General features: G+C 39.2%; 1 protein-coding gene across 4 annotated transcripts in view; it reads left to right on the top strand.

Annotated features, from left to right (window-relative positions):
- Positions 1-10459, top strand: part of LOC137982702 (uncharacterized) — a 48184-nt gene extending 37725 nt beyond the window's left edge. For 2 of the 4 annotated variants that reach the window (XM_068829842.1, XM_068829840.1), the window contains exons 11-19: positions 1483-1532; positions 1694-1829; positions 2230-2415; positions 5626-5851; positions 6330-6424; positions 8170-8316; positions 8413-8817; positions 9581-9744; positions 10006-10458. In XM_068829842.1, coding sequence (XP_068685943.1) covers positions 1483-1532; positions 1694-1829; positions 2230-2415; positions 5626-5851; positions 6330-6424; positions 8170-8316; positions 8413-8817; positions 9581-9744; positions 10006-10170 — 1574 coding nt within the window. In that variant the 3' untranslated portion in view covers positions 10171-10458. Of the gene's footprint in view, positions 1-1482; positions 1533-1693; positions 1830-2229; positions 2416-5625; positions 5852-6329; positions 6425-8169; positions 8317-8412; positions 8818-9264; positions 9375-9580; positions 9745-10005 lie in introns of all 4 variants that reach the window. The other 2 variants (XM_068829841.1, XM_068829843.1) reach the window with 2 other exon arrangements.
- The last annotated feature ends 6763 nt before the right edge of the window (positions 10460-17222 follow it).

Genomic DNA, 17222 nt, shown 5'->3' with positions numbered 1-17222 from the left:
TACCATTTCCATTAAGATGGGGATATGATTAAAAGGCAGAATGATAAAGCCTCAGTAGGAGTACTATAGGAATGTACAAAACACATTGATATCTTGATATAAGATGACTTTTCCATCCTTGTTTCCGATAAAAGATTAGAATTGTTTTCATCTGTTAAAAAATCATGTGACACATTTGAGATAAAAGAGCGAGTAGAAAGCTAAGCAAGCAGATTTTATTAACGTCGACTGGATAAATGTTTCCTCATAAAACAAAAATATGCCGATTTATGAGCTTGGTCAAGCCTTAACGCACTGGAGTCCAGAGTTACTTAGCTTCTGGCATGGGGATGGTACTTTAGGAATTTCTGGGTGGGGGATGTGACGCTAGGACCTTGGAGCCCTTAGCTTATACCAGGGCTGGTTCAGCTAAATTTTGCTCCCTATACTAGGGTAAACTCCCCAAATCCTCCCTATCCTAGAGTAGCTGTTTTGTTTTTCAGAAACTACTGAGGTCAGTAGCACAGTCTAGCCAAAACAAAACCCATACCACAATGGCTTCTCTCTAAAAAAAGGATTTATTTATACTTGTTTGGTTTTTTCAGTCTTTTCCTGGTTTCCTTAGTCAAGTCCCCCCCCCCCCCCCCCCGGGACTTCTGGCCCTGTGATGATAACTTTTGACAATATCAACGGTGACAACCCCAATTTTTCCTCAAAGGTAACAAATTGAACAAGTGCCAGGAAAAATGCAGTCACAATGCTGCCAACAAGGACATTGGCATGGTATTCAAACATCAATTACAGAGAAGTCATAAGGCTCAAGTTTTGTGCAACAACAACAAACCCTGCAATGTAAAATTTCAGCTGCAGTGTCAGCAATGGGCCATTTGGTCTTCTGCTTTGTTTCGCAGTTGAGCTCTGTGACAGGTGGCAAGAATCCAATTTTTGAATTTCGCTGTGTATTTAAATGTAGCTGGTACTTGAAATGGAATCGAACCCTGAATTTTTCAGGTGTCTACAAAGTGACAATCATTGCTCTGAATGAAATAAGTGTATGTTTGAAGTGCGGGTTATAGATGGAAGATAGAAGTGATCCTTGTACTTAACTGGACAATTTAAACAATAATATTGTCCAGCTGTTAAGTACAAGGATCACTTCTATCTTCCATCTATAACTCACACTTCAAACATACATTCATTTCATTCAGAGCATTTTGCTATGCAACAAGCATCTCTTCAACACCCCTGTATGCAGAATGAACAGATATAAGAACTCTTCTATTATCAGTCATTTCATGTAGAGACTAAATTGTTCTTAATTTTACATGTAAAGCTTGACCATGTACATATTTACTAGTTTATCTCACTGAGTCAGTATATCTTACAACTTTTCATAAATCATTTAATCTTAGATGCATTTAACATGTAATTAAGTCAACCAACTGTGAGGTGTTTTACCTAATAAATGATTTATTTTTTTATTTATTTAATATTTGTATTCAGGGGTTTCCAGATCAGTTCAAGGAATCTCACCTCAAGAAGGTTCAACTAAGGTGACTCTTTTTTATGTTGTTTTCTTTTTGTCATTTTCTGTGGTGGCTCACAAGGGACATGCTGCTGCAAATTTAAAGAGTTGCTGCAAATAAAATAAAGGGTGCTGCAAATTTAAAGGGGCAGCTGCAAAAATTTTCTGACAATGGTTGTTTCTTACTAGGGTGGATATCCGTTTTCCATATTCTTATCTGAACCCTTGCCAGAAGATATCACATCTGGAAAAGCAGAATTCTGTCATGTAGCTACTGCTAATTTGACAAAGTTGAAGCCTCATGTTTTCCAAGGGACTGTTCCTGGTGAGTAAAATTTACCATGCCTATATTGCATGTATTTGATCAAATGCTGTCCTTGAATGCAGTCTGTAGGTTTTTGCAAAAACCGTAAGCACTTCCCGCTGCAATTATTCTCGTCAATGTGGTGCAAAATCGAAGCATTCTCAAATAAATCTCTCATTGAAGCATTTTCAATGTAGGATAGCTATGTTTCTCTTTTTGTATGAAGGTTTTTCTAGGGGTTAACTAATAATAATTATTAGTGCCACCTTTAAATCAAGCCATCAAAGTAAATTCTGGGGTCTTCAATCAAGCATATAGTTGTAAAAGAACATGAAAGTCAATTATGCTGAAATTAAAATATTATTGGTGCTCAGTTTTATTCAACTTGTGCTTGAACTGTTTGTTTCAACCTTTGACTTAGGATCCCCTCACCTTGGTGATGTGCCAGTTACTGTCATGACTCAGACTGGTCAGCATCTTGGCATAACACATTTCAAATATATTGATGGAGATTACCAGATGGCAATGGAGTTACTTAGTGGCAGAGCAAATATATCAAACGTGTTTTCCATAATAACAAAAAAGTTTGAAACATCCCTACATGTAGGTAAGTTAAGAGAATGTTTGAATTGTAGGGTTACCTTCATAGCTGTCAGGGGTGCCTTTTTTCATTTTGGTTCTGTTGTCATGTTATTGGCAAATTTCAAATGCTAAACAGAAACTTTTTTACTGAGATTAAATAAGTGCAGGTTATATGCAAAACAATGAAGGCAAGCCAAAGTAAAATAGAGGATTGAGTATTCTTTTTTGTGTGTTCTCGTCTTTTGGTCCTCAGTTTTTCCATGCTACCAATAACGATTTGCACAAGTCATGCAGTGTTTATTATGGCTTAAGATTTGGCTGGAATTTGAAGAATAACAAATTTAAATTCCAGTTAAGGTATCTCACTAAAGTTATGCGGCCCTCAAGATGAAAAACAGCTTGAAATCTCCATTTCTTTGACTCTCCTTAGAATGTTGACATATTCTTTGCAAAAATCATTTCAGTCCTCTTTACAATAAAGAAACTCCATAAACACAAAGGTATCTGCTTGTTTTAGAGGGAACACTTCTTGGATGCTTTCAGGCATGGAGATAAGGTGTTGATGATTTCTGTGTACAAGACTGCCATTCTGAGTTTCAACCACCTAGGACCTTGGGGTTTGGTACCAACTGGAGGTATTAATTTCTATTCCACAACCCACACATGGTCTTCAGAATTCAAGGTTGGCAGTTTGGTGCATCAATGACTTGCATTGTAACAGTTTGTTTGGGTTACCTTTCTCTCCTGTTCTTGTTTGCAAACTTTCTCAAGGTTAGGACATGGTGGCCTCATCTGATTGGGGATCAGAGGAACTGTGACAGGTTTGAGCAGCATTTCTTCATCAGCTTTTACTTTTTCAGTATCTCTTTTTAACCCTTGATTGATGACAACGTGACCCCTGAAGGGCATTTCTGTTTACCTGAGCTTGATCTTAGACTTTTTAAACTTAAGGTCTTCCTCTATTGCTTTTAAAGAAGTTTCCTCAGGTTGCTGTCATTGTCATTCACTGCTTCTTTATTGGCATCATCAGGTTCCATAACAAGAATGTGATCCACTATAACCACAGTGCCTTTGAAGATCTACATGTAACTTTTCACTTATTCTTTTGGTACTAAACTCACTCAAAATAGCAATTGTAGGTACTTATTTCTTCCAAATGGTATTCAAAAGGTGGTTTTAGGCTACTTTGTTGATCAATACCAATCTGATAAAGTCTATTTTAGCATCAAGAGTGGAGAACACCTTTGCTTTGGCTTTCTGCACTAGAATCGCTTGTAAGGTTGGCATCTGGGACTTGGGTCTTTTTAAAGCCTTGTTCAGATCCCTTTTGATCCAAGCAGATTCTTACTTTGCCAGGTTTGACTGTCATGACCATACTACTTATCCATTCATTAATGCCCTTCAACTTTCTTGGTGATGCATCTCTCTTCTAGGGCTAACAAATTCTTTCTTACTTCCTGTTGGAGAGCAATGGGAACACAACATGGTCTCTGCTGCACATTGTGTGCTGAGAGTGAAGTTTTGTTTGGGGTGTTCACTACTTGTAACTTGCATCTCTGATAGTTGTTTTGGTATCCTGCTGTCAAATACGTTTCTCCCAGTGCTCTCATGATTACAGAAACATCACATATTTAAAGCTTCACTTTACTTTTGTTCATTGTGCTAGGGTCCCATTCTGTTAAACTTTCTGAGGTCTGAGTAGCTGATGAGATTACAGGAGGCTCCTGCATCAAGCTAGCCCACTATTGATGTCTTGTGTTTGTTTGGATCATTGTCCTCTACACAAAAGGTCAATAGACCATATTCGTACCCTCAGTATTAGACTGGAACTAGCTAGCAATGGAGGCTAATGTGGGGGAATATATTAATAAAAGTATTTGCATTTGAAAAGATTCCCCGGCATTGGCCTCCATTGCAAGCTAATTTCCAGTCCAATACTGAGAATACGATTATGGTCTATTCTGTTAGAACTTCCTTTCCTTTGCCTTCTTGGGTTAACTTGTATTAATGCTAAGTATGGAGAGATCATAGTTCATCTCATCTTTCTCCATCTTTACATCAGTTGGATCCTTTTCTTGACAAAGTGATGCAAAATGGTTCTTCTTGTTACACTCGAGGGATACTTTTCCCTAAGCAGAACATTTTTGTGTTTTACAATGCATTGATTTTGTGCGCAATTTGCATTGTTAAACTGTAAGAGCTCTTTTCTTGACTCAACTTTGCCAGTTTGCCTCTTTCATCTCCATGATTTGTGTGTTCTGTACTGTTAGGTAATCAGCTTTTCTGTTTGAAAGGGTTGATTTCTTCAGTGTCAGAGGTCTTCTCTTTGGGATATTGACTACTGTTTTGTAATTCTGACACATCTACTTATTTTAAAGGCTTTCTTTGACATACATTTAGGACCCTATATTTGTCTGAGCAGGCATCCTTTCAAATCCTTATCTTTAACTCACATCACCTCGTGGTTGCAATTTAATTTATCAGCCAACAGGTGAAAATTGCATGAGGAGGCCAGTTTATGCAAACAGTTAACAGAAGCATCAACATAATTTTTCATCTTGATTTTTACTGCATGTATTGAACACATGCCTCTCATAAACCACATTTCACTGGGGTTAAAAATACACTTCTGTTGTATCCAAATAATTGAATATGCTGCCTCATTACTGAGGCATGAGGCTCAAATTTTCTCAAAATTTGAAGATGTTCTTTGCCCATGATCAATATCAGCAAAAGTAATCTAACTGTTATTATCTGAAAAGATAGTTCCATGGCCACTTTGTAGTCCTCCCGTTGTTGTCCAAAGAACTCCTAACAATTGGAGAAGTTGTTGGCATAAATTGCTAGACGTCCTAGTTGAGCTGTTCCTCCTTCCATAGGGGTAGTAAATGCATGTGGTTGCGAAGGAGTTTCCCGCTCTTAGGTAGTAATTTTTTTTGTCTTTAATTCGTAATTGGAGCTACTTTACACCAATACTAGTTTTGCAACTTATAAAGAGGTTAAGGGTTGTTTTAAAACCATTCTGACACCATGTTTCACATGGACTGCAATTTCATAAAGCACCTATGTTTTAACTAAACGTCATGCACGCAAGGCTGCTCTGTTTTAATTTTCGAAACGGGAACTGTCATTTAAATGCAAATATAGTAAAAGATATTGTAACACAAAACTGGTATGATTGGCCATAATTAACAGTACGCAATTTTTATGCTTTTTGTTCCATTAATTGTTTTAGATTGCTCAAATCAAACAAAACAGCAACACTCACTTCAATTTCTCCAGTTACTGGTTTATACAGCTGCACTGACAGGTGAAAAACATTTAATTGAGATTATCTTCAGCACCTCTGCTGGACAAATTGTCTTTGATTCCTACAAGGGCAGAGCTCAGTTACCTGAGGATGTTGCCAGAGCAAATGGCCATGATGATTTGGCAAACTACTTGCAAGATTTAACCACAAGGTATAAGTGCAATGTGACTATTTCATAAAAGTGGTTGATTTCCTGTTTTCATTTCTGGCCATAGGCACCTATTAAAATTTTTCCTTTGTAGGAACTGAAAAATGATTTGTATTTGAGAAATTCGTAATGTTTGATTTCAATTCATTAACCAAGCAGTAACTCTGAATTTATGCCTCAGCCAAGAGCCATTGATAAGGGGGCCTGGTTTGAAAAACAACCTTTACATTAACTGAAAAAAGATACCGTTTTTAGAGGTACTTTCCATAGTTACCCAGCAGATATTTAAATAACTAGGCATCTTGTTCTTTTTCCAGTGATATAGTTCCTCAAGTGATATTGACATCCTTAGAACACTCGAAAAATCATGATGCTGTCATTGTGTTATAAATGTTTTTGTATTTTGGTTAGGGGTTGTTGGGTTTATGGCCTTAAAAGTTCATCACCCATCCAGTCTTATTTAATTCTTTTTTATTCGCAGATTCTCTAAGGAGCCAGAGTTTACTCAAAAGGAGGCCCATGTAATTGACTGGCCAGAACTTGAGGCAGCTGCTACTGCAGCTCGAACACGAGGGTGTAAGTATTTGTTGAAATCACAGTGCTCAACATGTTTTCTAGAGCGGTTTTCAATTGAGTGTCGAAAGTAATTAGCGAATTGCATTGGTTTTGCATAACTTCACTAAGTGATTGGTTCAAAGTTCTCGCGCCATTTTTACAACCAATTAGAAGTGAAACCAAAACCACACATTTGCTTTGTGTGGGCTACGTGTAATTACTTCGAGTTTTGATTGGTTTACTGGATTATCTCTGTCCTTTATGATTGGCCAAAGTAATTACTTTGGTTTTGGTTTTACGACACTCGATTGAAACTCGCTCTGTGATGCTTGAAAAAAATATTTGACTGTACTTTCAGTCACACATGGGAATCCTACTTTATCCTTTTTCTGCATTTGCTAATCAGGGTCAGTTCTGTTGTTCACGAAAAGATAACCAAAGAAACACCTTAAAGGAGAACTGAAGGCCAAAATCAGCAATTTTTCCAACAATGTTTTTGGAAAGCCTAACATAAGTAAGTGTGTCGGATTATTTCTCTCGTTTTCTGTTTTTTGCGAGAAAATTACGTTCGAAGTTGGACTTTTCCCGCGTTTTCGGCCTTTTCAGTGCGGGCTCAAAAACTAAATCAGCACCCTGCTGTGACGTATGATATTAGGAACAGAGATTTCGTAATGAATAGAAATGAGTGCTGCTTTGGATATTTTCTTCGTTGTTTTGCTGTTTCTTCGCAGACTCAATATTCGCAACAAACATCAGTCAAAAACGCTGCTTCCAGATGGGGCGCTCTCGCATGTCTGCCCCATATGATATGTCATAAGCTGCAAAAATGACCGCTGATTCCTCCATTCTGAGCCGCAATGCTGATGGCCCAAAATCGGATAAAAAACATTTTTTTTAGGTGGAAAAACGATGGATATACCAGAAAAAAGTTGAAAAAATTGTTGTGCATGATCTTAAGTGCAAATGAAAAAATGCTTTTTTTGCCTTCAGTTCCACTTTAACTACTGTAGTTGCAAGTTATGTCGTTGGCCGCTTATGGGAGCCATTGTTTTCTTTTAAAAATACAACACTGAAAAACGGAGCTGAAGATTTAGTGGTACACAGACTTGCGGGTGGGTGTGTTTTTAGACATTGTAGACATACTGGAGAAAAAAGAAAAAAATCGAAAACTGGTTTTTGATATTTTTATGCAGCAATCAATTAACTTTTTAGATGTTAACTTTGTAGATGCCCTGGTGTAATTGATGTGAAATGTAAAACTGTATTTTTAGGCACCTCCAGTCTGAAGAAGTTGATCAGAACAAATCTTGGGTTATATTGTACTTTGCTTGGAATAAAGCTATTTTTTCCATGTTTAACAGAAAACACCTATTATCTTCTTGAAATGACACCTCCCCAACAGGTTACCAAACAATAGAGGCAACCACAATGCATAATTAAGTCCAACTGGCAGCACAAAGGAAAGTTTGAGAAACAAGTAGATGACACCCAAATATTTTTTTCAATTGCTGAAACGGCTTTGTCTTTTTGTCTTTATAGAACAATAAGTTTATTGCATAAGCCAATATTGCAAACAATTTAGCTCTAATTTGCTACAAAGGCTGAGGTTCCTTTAAAGTGTTAATAAAAAATAGTTTACTTTCATTATATGTTTAAAAACTGGTTTCTTTGTGCACTCTTTATGTATCAATAATTAATTTTAATTTTCAAAAACCTTGTGATGATTCTCTTTGGGGTCTCCACTCACCTGGTTCTCCAACTAACAGGTCACACAGAAGAAAAAAGCAGTGATGACAGGAGTGAAAATAACTCTGATACCTGCTATTTTGCGGATGTGGAGACATCGTCGATTGATTCACCTGAGCTATCAAGGTCCACTTCTGAGGATGACACTTTAGAGCCTTATTCTAGAGGTGATCAAATCAGTTGTTACCCATTTTGCACTTACATAGTGATCCACCTTGAAATGTTATGATTAACTGTAACACTCACTCCTTTCCTCCAAACAGAAAAAACTCAAGCATCAGCCCACCAGAGCATTTCATCCATTGTCAAGGGTGCATTTGCTGAAAATGGGACAATGCAGAGAATCAGACAAAACATAGAAGGCGTGAAACAAAAGAGTACAGTTTTGATACTCGAAGACAGCCACTTTGATTCTAGTCTACCTGAGGTGGTAAAAGGTCTGAATTATGCACTTGCTTTCCAACTGGCTACGGGAAGCGAAAACATCCCACGTCATCTGCACACGGCAAATGAAAGGTTTCTGGCTTCGAGAGAGAGCATAATATGTCAGCCAACAATATCATTTTGCAGTTATCCAGTTGGGCTGATAGAGAGCAGCCTTGTCAAAAACAACAATGATCACACATTAAGGATTGTTGCTTCTAAACCGTCGAACCAACTAAATGAAGGTACAAATAAATGCATGAATGAAGCAACACTTTCTTACAATTGCTCCTGTTTTGCTTAGAAATACCCACAACCCCAGCATCCTCAAATGACTCGGTAAACATGATGATAACAGAAATTTGCTGCAAAAGTTTAAGCAATTGATGGTGCAGAACTTCTACAACAACCTGTCTCAAGTCATATCCAAAATTGAGGACGTAACTGTTAAAACAGATGGAGAAAGAATTTTCTTTGCTTTCTTTCATCCTCTTGCCTTAATGTTGTGGTATGTCACCCGTTACAGTTCTGTGCAAAATGTTTCACCGTTCTCTTTAGGAGTAAAGTTTTGTATGGGCATCAAGTCCTTCTCCACATTAACCCATTATTAAATAATAGTGTTTTTTCTATTATATTCAACTAAGTTGTTAAACAAATATATAAGTTAAACCTTTGTTTGTTGTATTTTACAGTGCGACGCGCCTTACCGTGGCCACCCAACAAAGTTTTTTACAAATTTTCCGCCAAGAAGGATGTGCGAATTTGATTGACAGTCACGCCTCCTTGTAAAGTTCGCAGAGCTGTAAGTTGAATACCATTGCATGGATTGTTGAGTTGACGTATTTACACGCAATTGTCAAATGTGAAAGTTTTTTGGGTGGCCACGGTAAGGCACGTTGCACTGTAAAGCCCTCGACAGGGGCTTTTTCGCTTGATAACTTAGTTGGTTTGGATAAAACAGGACCATTGCAGGGAAAAAGTGGAATTTTCCCTTCTTCTTAAATTCAGATATTTTTGCTGGGGTTTGTACTCAAATGCCTATTGAGAAGGCCATACAAGTGAAGTGGAAATCATCCGACATGTCAGTGAAACAACTTCGTTCACATACACATTGTGACTTGTGGGTATTTACCTCTGCATTCCGACCAACGAGAAAGACCTTATTTGTTTATGTAAGTGAAACTCCTCATTGCGATTACTTGTTCAGTATGCATCAGAAGATTCAGTTTTTGTGGCATTCTTGTAGTTTTGTTTTGAACTTTGTTACCATTAAATGATAAAGGTTTTCTTATATCTCGTTTTTATTGGTTTGGCCTTACTGGGCTACATGTTTTCAAGTGTTTATCAGATAGGCGTACGTTTACGAAATTCTACACTGAGAAGCAGTATAATGTACTCTTTACAATAATATGAAATGCCTCGCGTTTTGTTAGTTTGCAGACAGGAGGGATGCCTTACCCCACAATTATTTTTTCGAGGATGAAGACACTGAATCGCAAATACGCTGCTGGAAATGGAATAGAAGTGAAAACAATTCATTGAAATTCACAGAAAGGCTGGAAGCAGACAAGCTACCTCCAGGTATGACACACCTGTGATCTTTTATACTGCTATTAACTTGTTAATACATGAACGAAGGGTAGGTGCCATTTTGCAAATAAGGCGATTAGCAAAGCTAGCGAATTGGCAAGAGTTAACCATGGCAACCTAACCACGGGTTGCAGGATGGAATGTGAGCGATCAGAAACAATTTGTCTTGTCAACGGCTGACCATTAGCAAACAAAAATAAGGGCCTGGACGACTGCCCCGTGGAGACAAGTACTGCCATACTTACCGTGGCAAGAGGGAAAGCCCTGCAAAAACATCCCATGTTTTGGCTTCAGCTGCTCGTATCTCAAAAACGAACTCGGTGACCGCCATTTTTTCATCAGCAGTGCAGAATAAAACTTTCTGCAAAGTTTAAAAAAATCTGTGGAGCGGATTCAGAGCCACCTTAACTAATTGAAAATTTAAGCTCTGAATCCGCTCCACAGAATTTCTTAAAACTTTGCAGAGAGTTTCATCTCGGCCTACTGATCACGTTCGTGCAATAAAAAAATTGGGATCACCACATTCGTTTTTCAGATATGACCAACTAAAGCCAAAATATAGGGTGTTTTGCAAGGCTTTCCTGTTGCCATTGTAACTTGTTACGTCACAACAATGACTGCATCTTGTTCAGCAATAACTGATGTTTAACATGGTACTATAACATTGCTTTTACGTGATAAAGTGTTATAATGTTAATCCTTCTAACAACAAGGTCTCTTGAAAGTGTTGAAACTGGTTTGAGCCACCTTAAGGACGGCACGGTAAACTTTGCTGACCTCAGGAAACCAAAATAGGCCGAGATACAGGCGGCCCAAAACATACAATCATCATAGCGTGAGAGAAGTAAGGCTGAACGAACGATTCTTAGCACTTCAGGGGAGTCAGGAAGTCGCTGTGAGGTGGAAGAGCAGCCCTGTTGATGACTTAATGGAGCATGAGGCAATTCTGTAATGGGTCTGCAAAAGCCTGATCAATATGAAGAGAGCGGACGCCGGAAAGGTACACCTTTATTGAGGAAAAACGCATGGACTCAGCAAGCATTGTGGCAAACAAACACAGCGTCCACTCATCAGTTGGGCACGGTATCCCACTGTAAGATAAACGACCCGATTGAAAGCAGCATGGATTGAGCTAAGCCCTCTGATAAATGAAACAAGCACCGACTGTCTATAGATCTGGAATAAGGGAGAACACCAGCTGAGCAGGAATCTGTGTTTAGGAGCTTTTTGGCATTGGGAGCCAGGGACCTGAACATCTTTAAGTGGAAACGAGATAAAGCGTCAGCTATTCCGTAATTGACTCTTGCCACATACTTTGCTCCAAAGGAGAAAGCAAACTGGGATGCCACCTGGAGCAAGCTGCGAAGAAGGTGCATAATCGCTGTGTCCCGCGACTCATTATCAACTCTAAAAAGGATATGCTGTCGATCCCATCGATGACCCCGAACATGGGCACTTAGAACCACAGGGCACAATTCTTTGTAAGCAATGGATAAACTAGCCTGTTGAGGGAGCCAGCGACCATTAAACCGTTCAGACTCCAAGAAGGCCCCAAAACCTAAGGAACCAGACGCGTCCGAACCAACAACCACAGCTGGGGCGGCTGTAGTGAAGGTAGGAGAAAGAAGCTTATCCCATTCCATTGCTTGAAGAATTCTAGCCACCAGAGCAGGCCTTTCTTGAACTCTGCATTCAAGCGGATTAGGTGATTGTCATTTCTAAAACAGCGTAGTAAATCAATCATCCTGCAAAGGAAGGTACGTCCAGGCCAAACCTCTTTACAAGGTATGATGTAGAGAATGATACATTGCAAAGTTTGTTTTTATGGGTAGTCATGGACAATTTGTCATCAGTAAAAGAACCAAGGTTCTTAACAACACACGATCTCCCCACGGTGAAATTTCCCATCTTATTGAAGAAATATCAAGTTAAGACAATTTCTCTCGGGTTCCTATGAAAAGAATTCAGTTTTATCATCATTTAGAAGCAGCTTGTTATGTTCCATCCATGAACGGATATCATTTATACAGTTTTTCATCGCGGTTATGGCATCTTTTTGGCTTGCCTATTCATCAGGCTTAAAGGCACAGCTGAGAGATACAGCTGAGAGTCATCAGCATTACAGTGAGCATTTGGGAGGTGCTGTTCAACTACGTGAAAGAGTTTGGAGGAATAAATGATGTACGATAGAGGACCAAGACAGGACCGTTGTGGAACACCCCAATCAACAACAAAACTATCAGAGAGAGGGTTAGAGAGAGAGTGTTACAGTATCTTCTGTGTAACGTACAAAAGATCAGACCAAGCGTCTTAATTCCTCCATTCGCGCATAACCACAATTCTCTGCGTCTTTGATCTTAACACAATCACAATTCGTTGCAATTCGAAGAAAAATGTGCCCTTCTCCCGATTAGACAGCTGCCTCGTTCGTTCGCTTCAGGCTCACTACTAGGCTTCCTTTCGTTACTGCTCAAGTAACATTAATTAATGACTGCAATGATCAGCATCTTGAATCTCCCCGCAGTTCAAATAAATATGGCTCTCGGAAAAAAAATTGTGAGTCAGTAAAGTGATGACTGACTTTGCAACAAACACAACATTTAACATGTTCGTGGTGAACCAAGGAATCCACCGATAGACTCAGGGTCTAGTGGAACAGGCAAACTTTTGCAGTTTAATTAAAGAAAAGCACTTGTCACGTTAAAAAAGAAAGAGAAAAAATCGAATGTATTAGCAGCACAGAAGTTCAACCCATCACGGCAGTTAGTCTTTCCGCCAAAGTCAAACTGCTGCTAACAGAGAAGAAGTGAAAGAAGCTGACAACCAAATTGATAAACAGGTTACAATATCAGGCAAAAGAAAACTATTGCAAGAAAAAGTATGCAAACTACAAAGAGAATATAACAAAAAAATGAAAAAAGGAAGGCCCAAAAAGCAGAAGTTCGAACTTCAAGATTATGTGGCACTGAAATTAAAAAAGAGGACATTACAAGTAAACGCCTCTTAATCTAAATGTACTGCTTGCTCAAATTGAAGATCACGTGGCTCGAATTAGACCATGGTCACGCTTGTCACGTCACAGTTCTGATTATTAATTCAATGTTAGCAAAAGATCGAGCAAGGAGTAATGATAACTAAGTATGTATGTTTCAGTATTTTATTATTCCTTTGAACATGATATTTTGGTATTGTCGACCTCTGCCCTCCTTAGGGGATTCAGCCATGAACGATGCCCTTTTCAAAACCCCTGAGATAGAAAAGCAGAATTGGTTACCATGCACAGTGTGCCAAACCCTAACCATGATGCTAACCATTTAAAATCAGTGCTTAGACTTAATAATAACCATTGGGATTTTATAGACTAGCTCATGAAACATTTACGCTAACCACACCCCCTCTTACTTCCAGCACAGAGTTAGTTACTACTATACACGTACATGCTAATAACTGATGGATTTTTGTTGATTTTTAAACTACTTTCATTTTCACCCTAGGTTAGAATTATTATGACCTACAATACTCGTTTCCCCCTCCTCCAATGTTGATTTTCACAGCTACTAGCAGTCGCCCGAAAAATCCTGACACAACATTGAATTGTGGGGAGGGGTGTGGTATAAGCTACGATCTTGTAAAACGATGATTCTAGACCATTCGCTCAATGTTCCAACTAAATATGTCTAGTATTGTAGGTCAAAATCATTTTTTTTTTTTAACCTGAATTTAAATTTAACATGTATAGTGTTTTCACTGTCACGCAATAAAAAAGAAAATCCGAAACCGTGCTAAGGAAGAAGCCAAGAAAATGAAATGTTACAAAAGACTAATACAAAAATAACTCGTCCAAGTCTCAAGTCTGTTTGGTGCATCGTTTCTAAGTTATTTGCCGAGACATTTCACTCATTTTTACTGAGCTTGTCCTGAGCACCATACAGCATACGTCCTTAGCAGTATATATAGTTTATTCCCTGCGTTCTGCCTTGCATCCATTGCACTTGCAGTAGCTGTAGTTGTTGCAGTAGTTGTAACTTCAGAACACGTAATAGATATTTCAGGAGCTGCGTTAGCCGTAGTACCTGTATTACCTGTAATAGCTGTAGAACCGGTAGTTGTTGTAGTTGATGTACCGTAAAATTCCGAAAATAAGCCCCTCCATGTATAAACTCCTCCAAATATAAGCCCCCCAAAGTAGTAACGCAAAAACCCTCCGTTAAGTCACCCTTCCAAATATAAGCCCCTCGGGAGCTTGTACTTGGAAAATTGCCTTCAAATACAAAGTAAACAAAGCAAAAACGGTAAATTTACTTCCAACTATAGGGCCAGCCCAATCGATTTGGAAACGCAAATTTCCCTCAGTAGATAAGCCCCTCCAAATATAAGCCCCTCGAAAAGGGCCTAACCGCCTTTGAAAATATAAGCCCCGAGGCGTATTTTCGGATTTTACTTTTTGCAACTACCGACCGTTACTACTGAAATTACAGCCACTACAGCTACTACCGCTGCTGTAGCTGCTGTAGCTGTAGCTGATGTAGTAGCAGTAGTACTGGTACGTCCTGTAGAAGCTGTAGTTTGATGTAGTAGCTGTAGTACGGGTAGCAGCTGTAGTAGCTGTAGTTGATGTAGTAGCTGCAGTACCAGTAGTTGCTGCAGTCGATGTAATTGATGTAGTAGCTGTAGTATCAGTACTGCCGGTAGTTACTGTAGTTGATGTAGTGGCTCTAGTACTAGTGGTTGCTGTAGCAGCTGCATTTGCTGTAGTTGGTGTAGTAGCTATAGTACTGTAGCTGTAGTTCCAGTAGTTGCTGTAGTAGCTGAACATGTAGTTGATTTAGTAGCTGTAGTACCGGTTGTTGATGTAGTAGCGGTAATATTGTAATTGCTGTAACAGCTGTAGTTGCTGTAGTTGATGTAGTAGCTGTAGTAACTATAGCATCTGCAGTTTCTATAGCATCTTTAGTATCTGCAGTGTCTGTCATATTTGTAGTATCTGTAGTACCTGTGGGACATGAAGTAGCTATAGCATATGCAGTAGGTGTAGTAGCTGTAGTAGGCATTCCATTGGTAGCAGCCGTAACAGCTTGAACATCAGTAGTAGCTGTAGTATTTGTGGTGTTTTAAAAAGCTGTAAAAGAGAATACAGTTGAGCTCATCGCAAGGAGCAACAGAAGTCGGCAACTGTCACGACACCAGACCTGGGCTGTGCGACAGCAAATGTAGATCGTATTCTGGATCCTGTCTTCCTTCCTTTTTCGAGGAAGTGTTATTTCATATGTGTAGCAAACCTCTTAAAGCCGTAATTGGTTCACTTGGCAATGTGATTGCCGAAACGTTAACAGCTCAGCCTCAGTCGCCTTAATACACTTATGTTTCACTAATACTCACAAAAAAAAGGTATTTAAATTAGGAAGAATACCGTTCAGTATTAGCGACTCCAGATACTGAAGGCAATTCATGTCTGTGAGAAATACATGAAAGATATTATGCATCATCAAATGGAACTCGCAAAAACCCGAGGCCCATCTGGGCCTAAGATTTTTCCGAGTTCCCATTTGATAATGCATAATATTTTTCATGTATTCATGTTCTACAGATGATAAAGATGCTACAAACACCACAGCTGGTACTTCAGCTTCTACAAGTTACTACAGACTGATACTATAGCAACTACAGATGCTTCAATAACTATACAGAAACTGTTCAAGAATGTTTAGGTTTTTCTTACTATTTGTGAGCGTAGTTGAAATTTGGGCGCGAGATATTTTTTGAACATTTATACGTCAGCCAGGTCGCGGTTACAAAAAGATTCGTGTATCTTTTTGTTTTGGACGAGAGCCTTATTTTGAAGACGTTTTGTGCAATGTTTTTGTAGTCCGAGATTTGTAACTAAAAACTTATTTTTGCTCGAAAAGACAGTTCCAGTTTTGGGAACAGAAACTACAGGTACTACAACTACTACTACAGGTGCTACAGCCACTAGGGCTACTACAGCTACTACTGCAATTACAGCTACCTACAGGAACTACCGGTACTACAGCAACTACAGCCACTCAGCTGCTACAGCTACAACTGCAATTATAGCTACCACAGCTACTACAGGTGCTACAGCCTACCGGTACTTGGCTACTACAGCTACCTCAGGTACTACAGCTACTACTGCAACTACAGCTACCATAGGAACTACCGGTACTACTGCAACTACAGCCACTCAGCTACTACAGCTGCTGCAGCTACAACTGCAATTATAGCTACCACAGCTATTACAGGTGCAACAGGTACTACAGTTACTCAACTCCCAGTACTACAGCAACTACATCAACTACAGCTTCGACAGCTACTTAAGCAACTACCAGTACTACAGGAACTACCGATACTACAGCAATTAAAGCTACTACTGGTACTACAGTACTACAAGCCACTACAGGAACTACCGGTACTACAGCTACTACCGGTATGACAATTACTACAGCCACTACAGGAACTACCGGTACTACAGCATTACGGCTGCTATAACTACTACTGGTACTGCATTAACTACTGCTACTATAGTACTTCGAGGAACTACCGGTACTACTGCAACTACAGCCACTCAGCTACTGCAGCTGCTACCGCTACAACTGCAATATACTTCCTCCAAGTATATTATATACTCAGAGAAGCAAGGATGGCACAGTCGGTTAGTGCGCGGCCTTTGTGCAAGAGGTCTTGAGTTCGATTCCCGGATCTCGCATTCTTGTTTCGACTTTTCCGTGTAACTAATTAGCTTTAAATACCCGTAAAACGGAGCACTGATGGACGATGGGAGCAGTAAAATGTGCAGCGCAAAACCGTCCAACCTCAGGTTTGTCAGTAATTAAATTTACTGTTAGCGAATTTATCGACATTAAATATGGGGTTCGCTTTACTTTACCTTTACTTTAACTTTTATAGTACTCCCCACATTGTACCGTCAGCACTTACAGAAACCACCTACTACTGGTACTACATTAACTACAGCTACTGTCAGCACTTACACATTGTACCCTCAGCAGCTACAAGCTTCACAGCAACTACAGACGCTACATCA

The sequence above is a fragment of the Montipora foliosa genome, chromosome 13, assembly GCF_036669935.1.
Source record: "Montipora foliosa isolate CH-2021 chromosome 13, ASM3666993v2, whole genome shotgun sequence".
NCBI lineage: Eukaryota > Metazoa > Cnidaria > Anthozoa > Scleractinia > Acroporidae > Montipora > Montipora foliosa.
The sequence above is the reverse complement of the archived record's forward strand: the minus strand, read 5'-3'. Positions and strand labels throughout refer to the sequence as shown.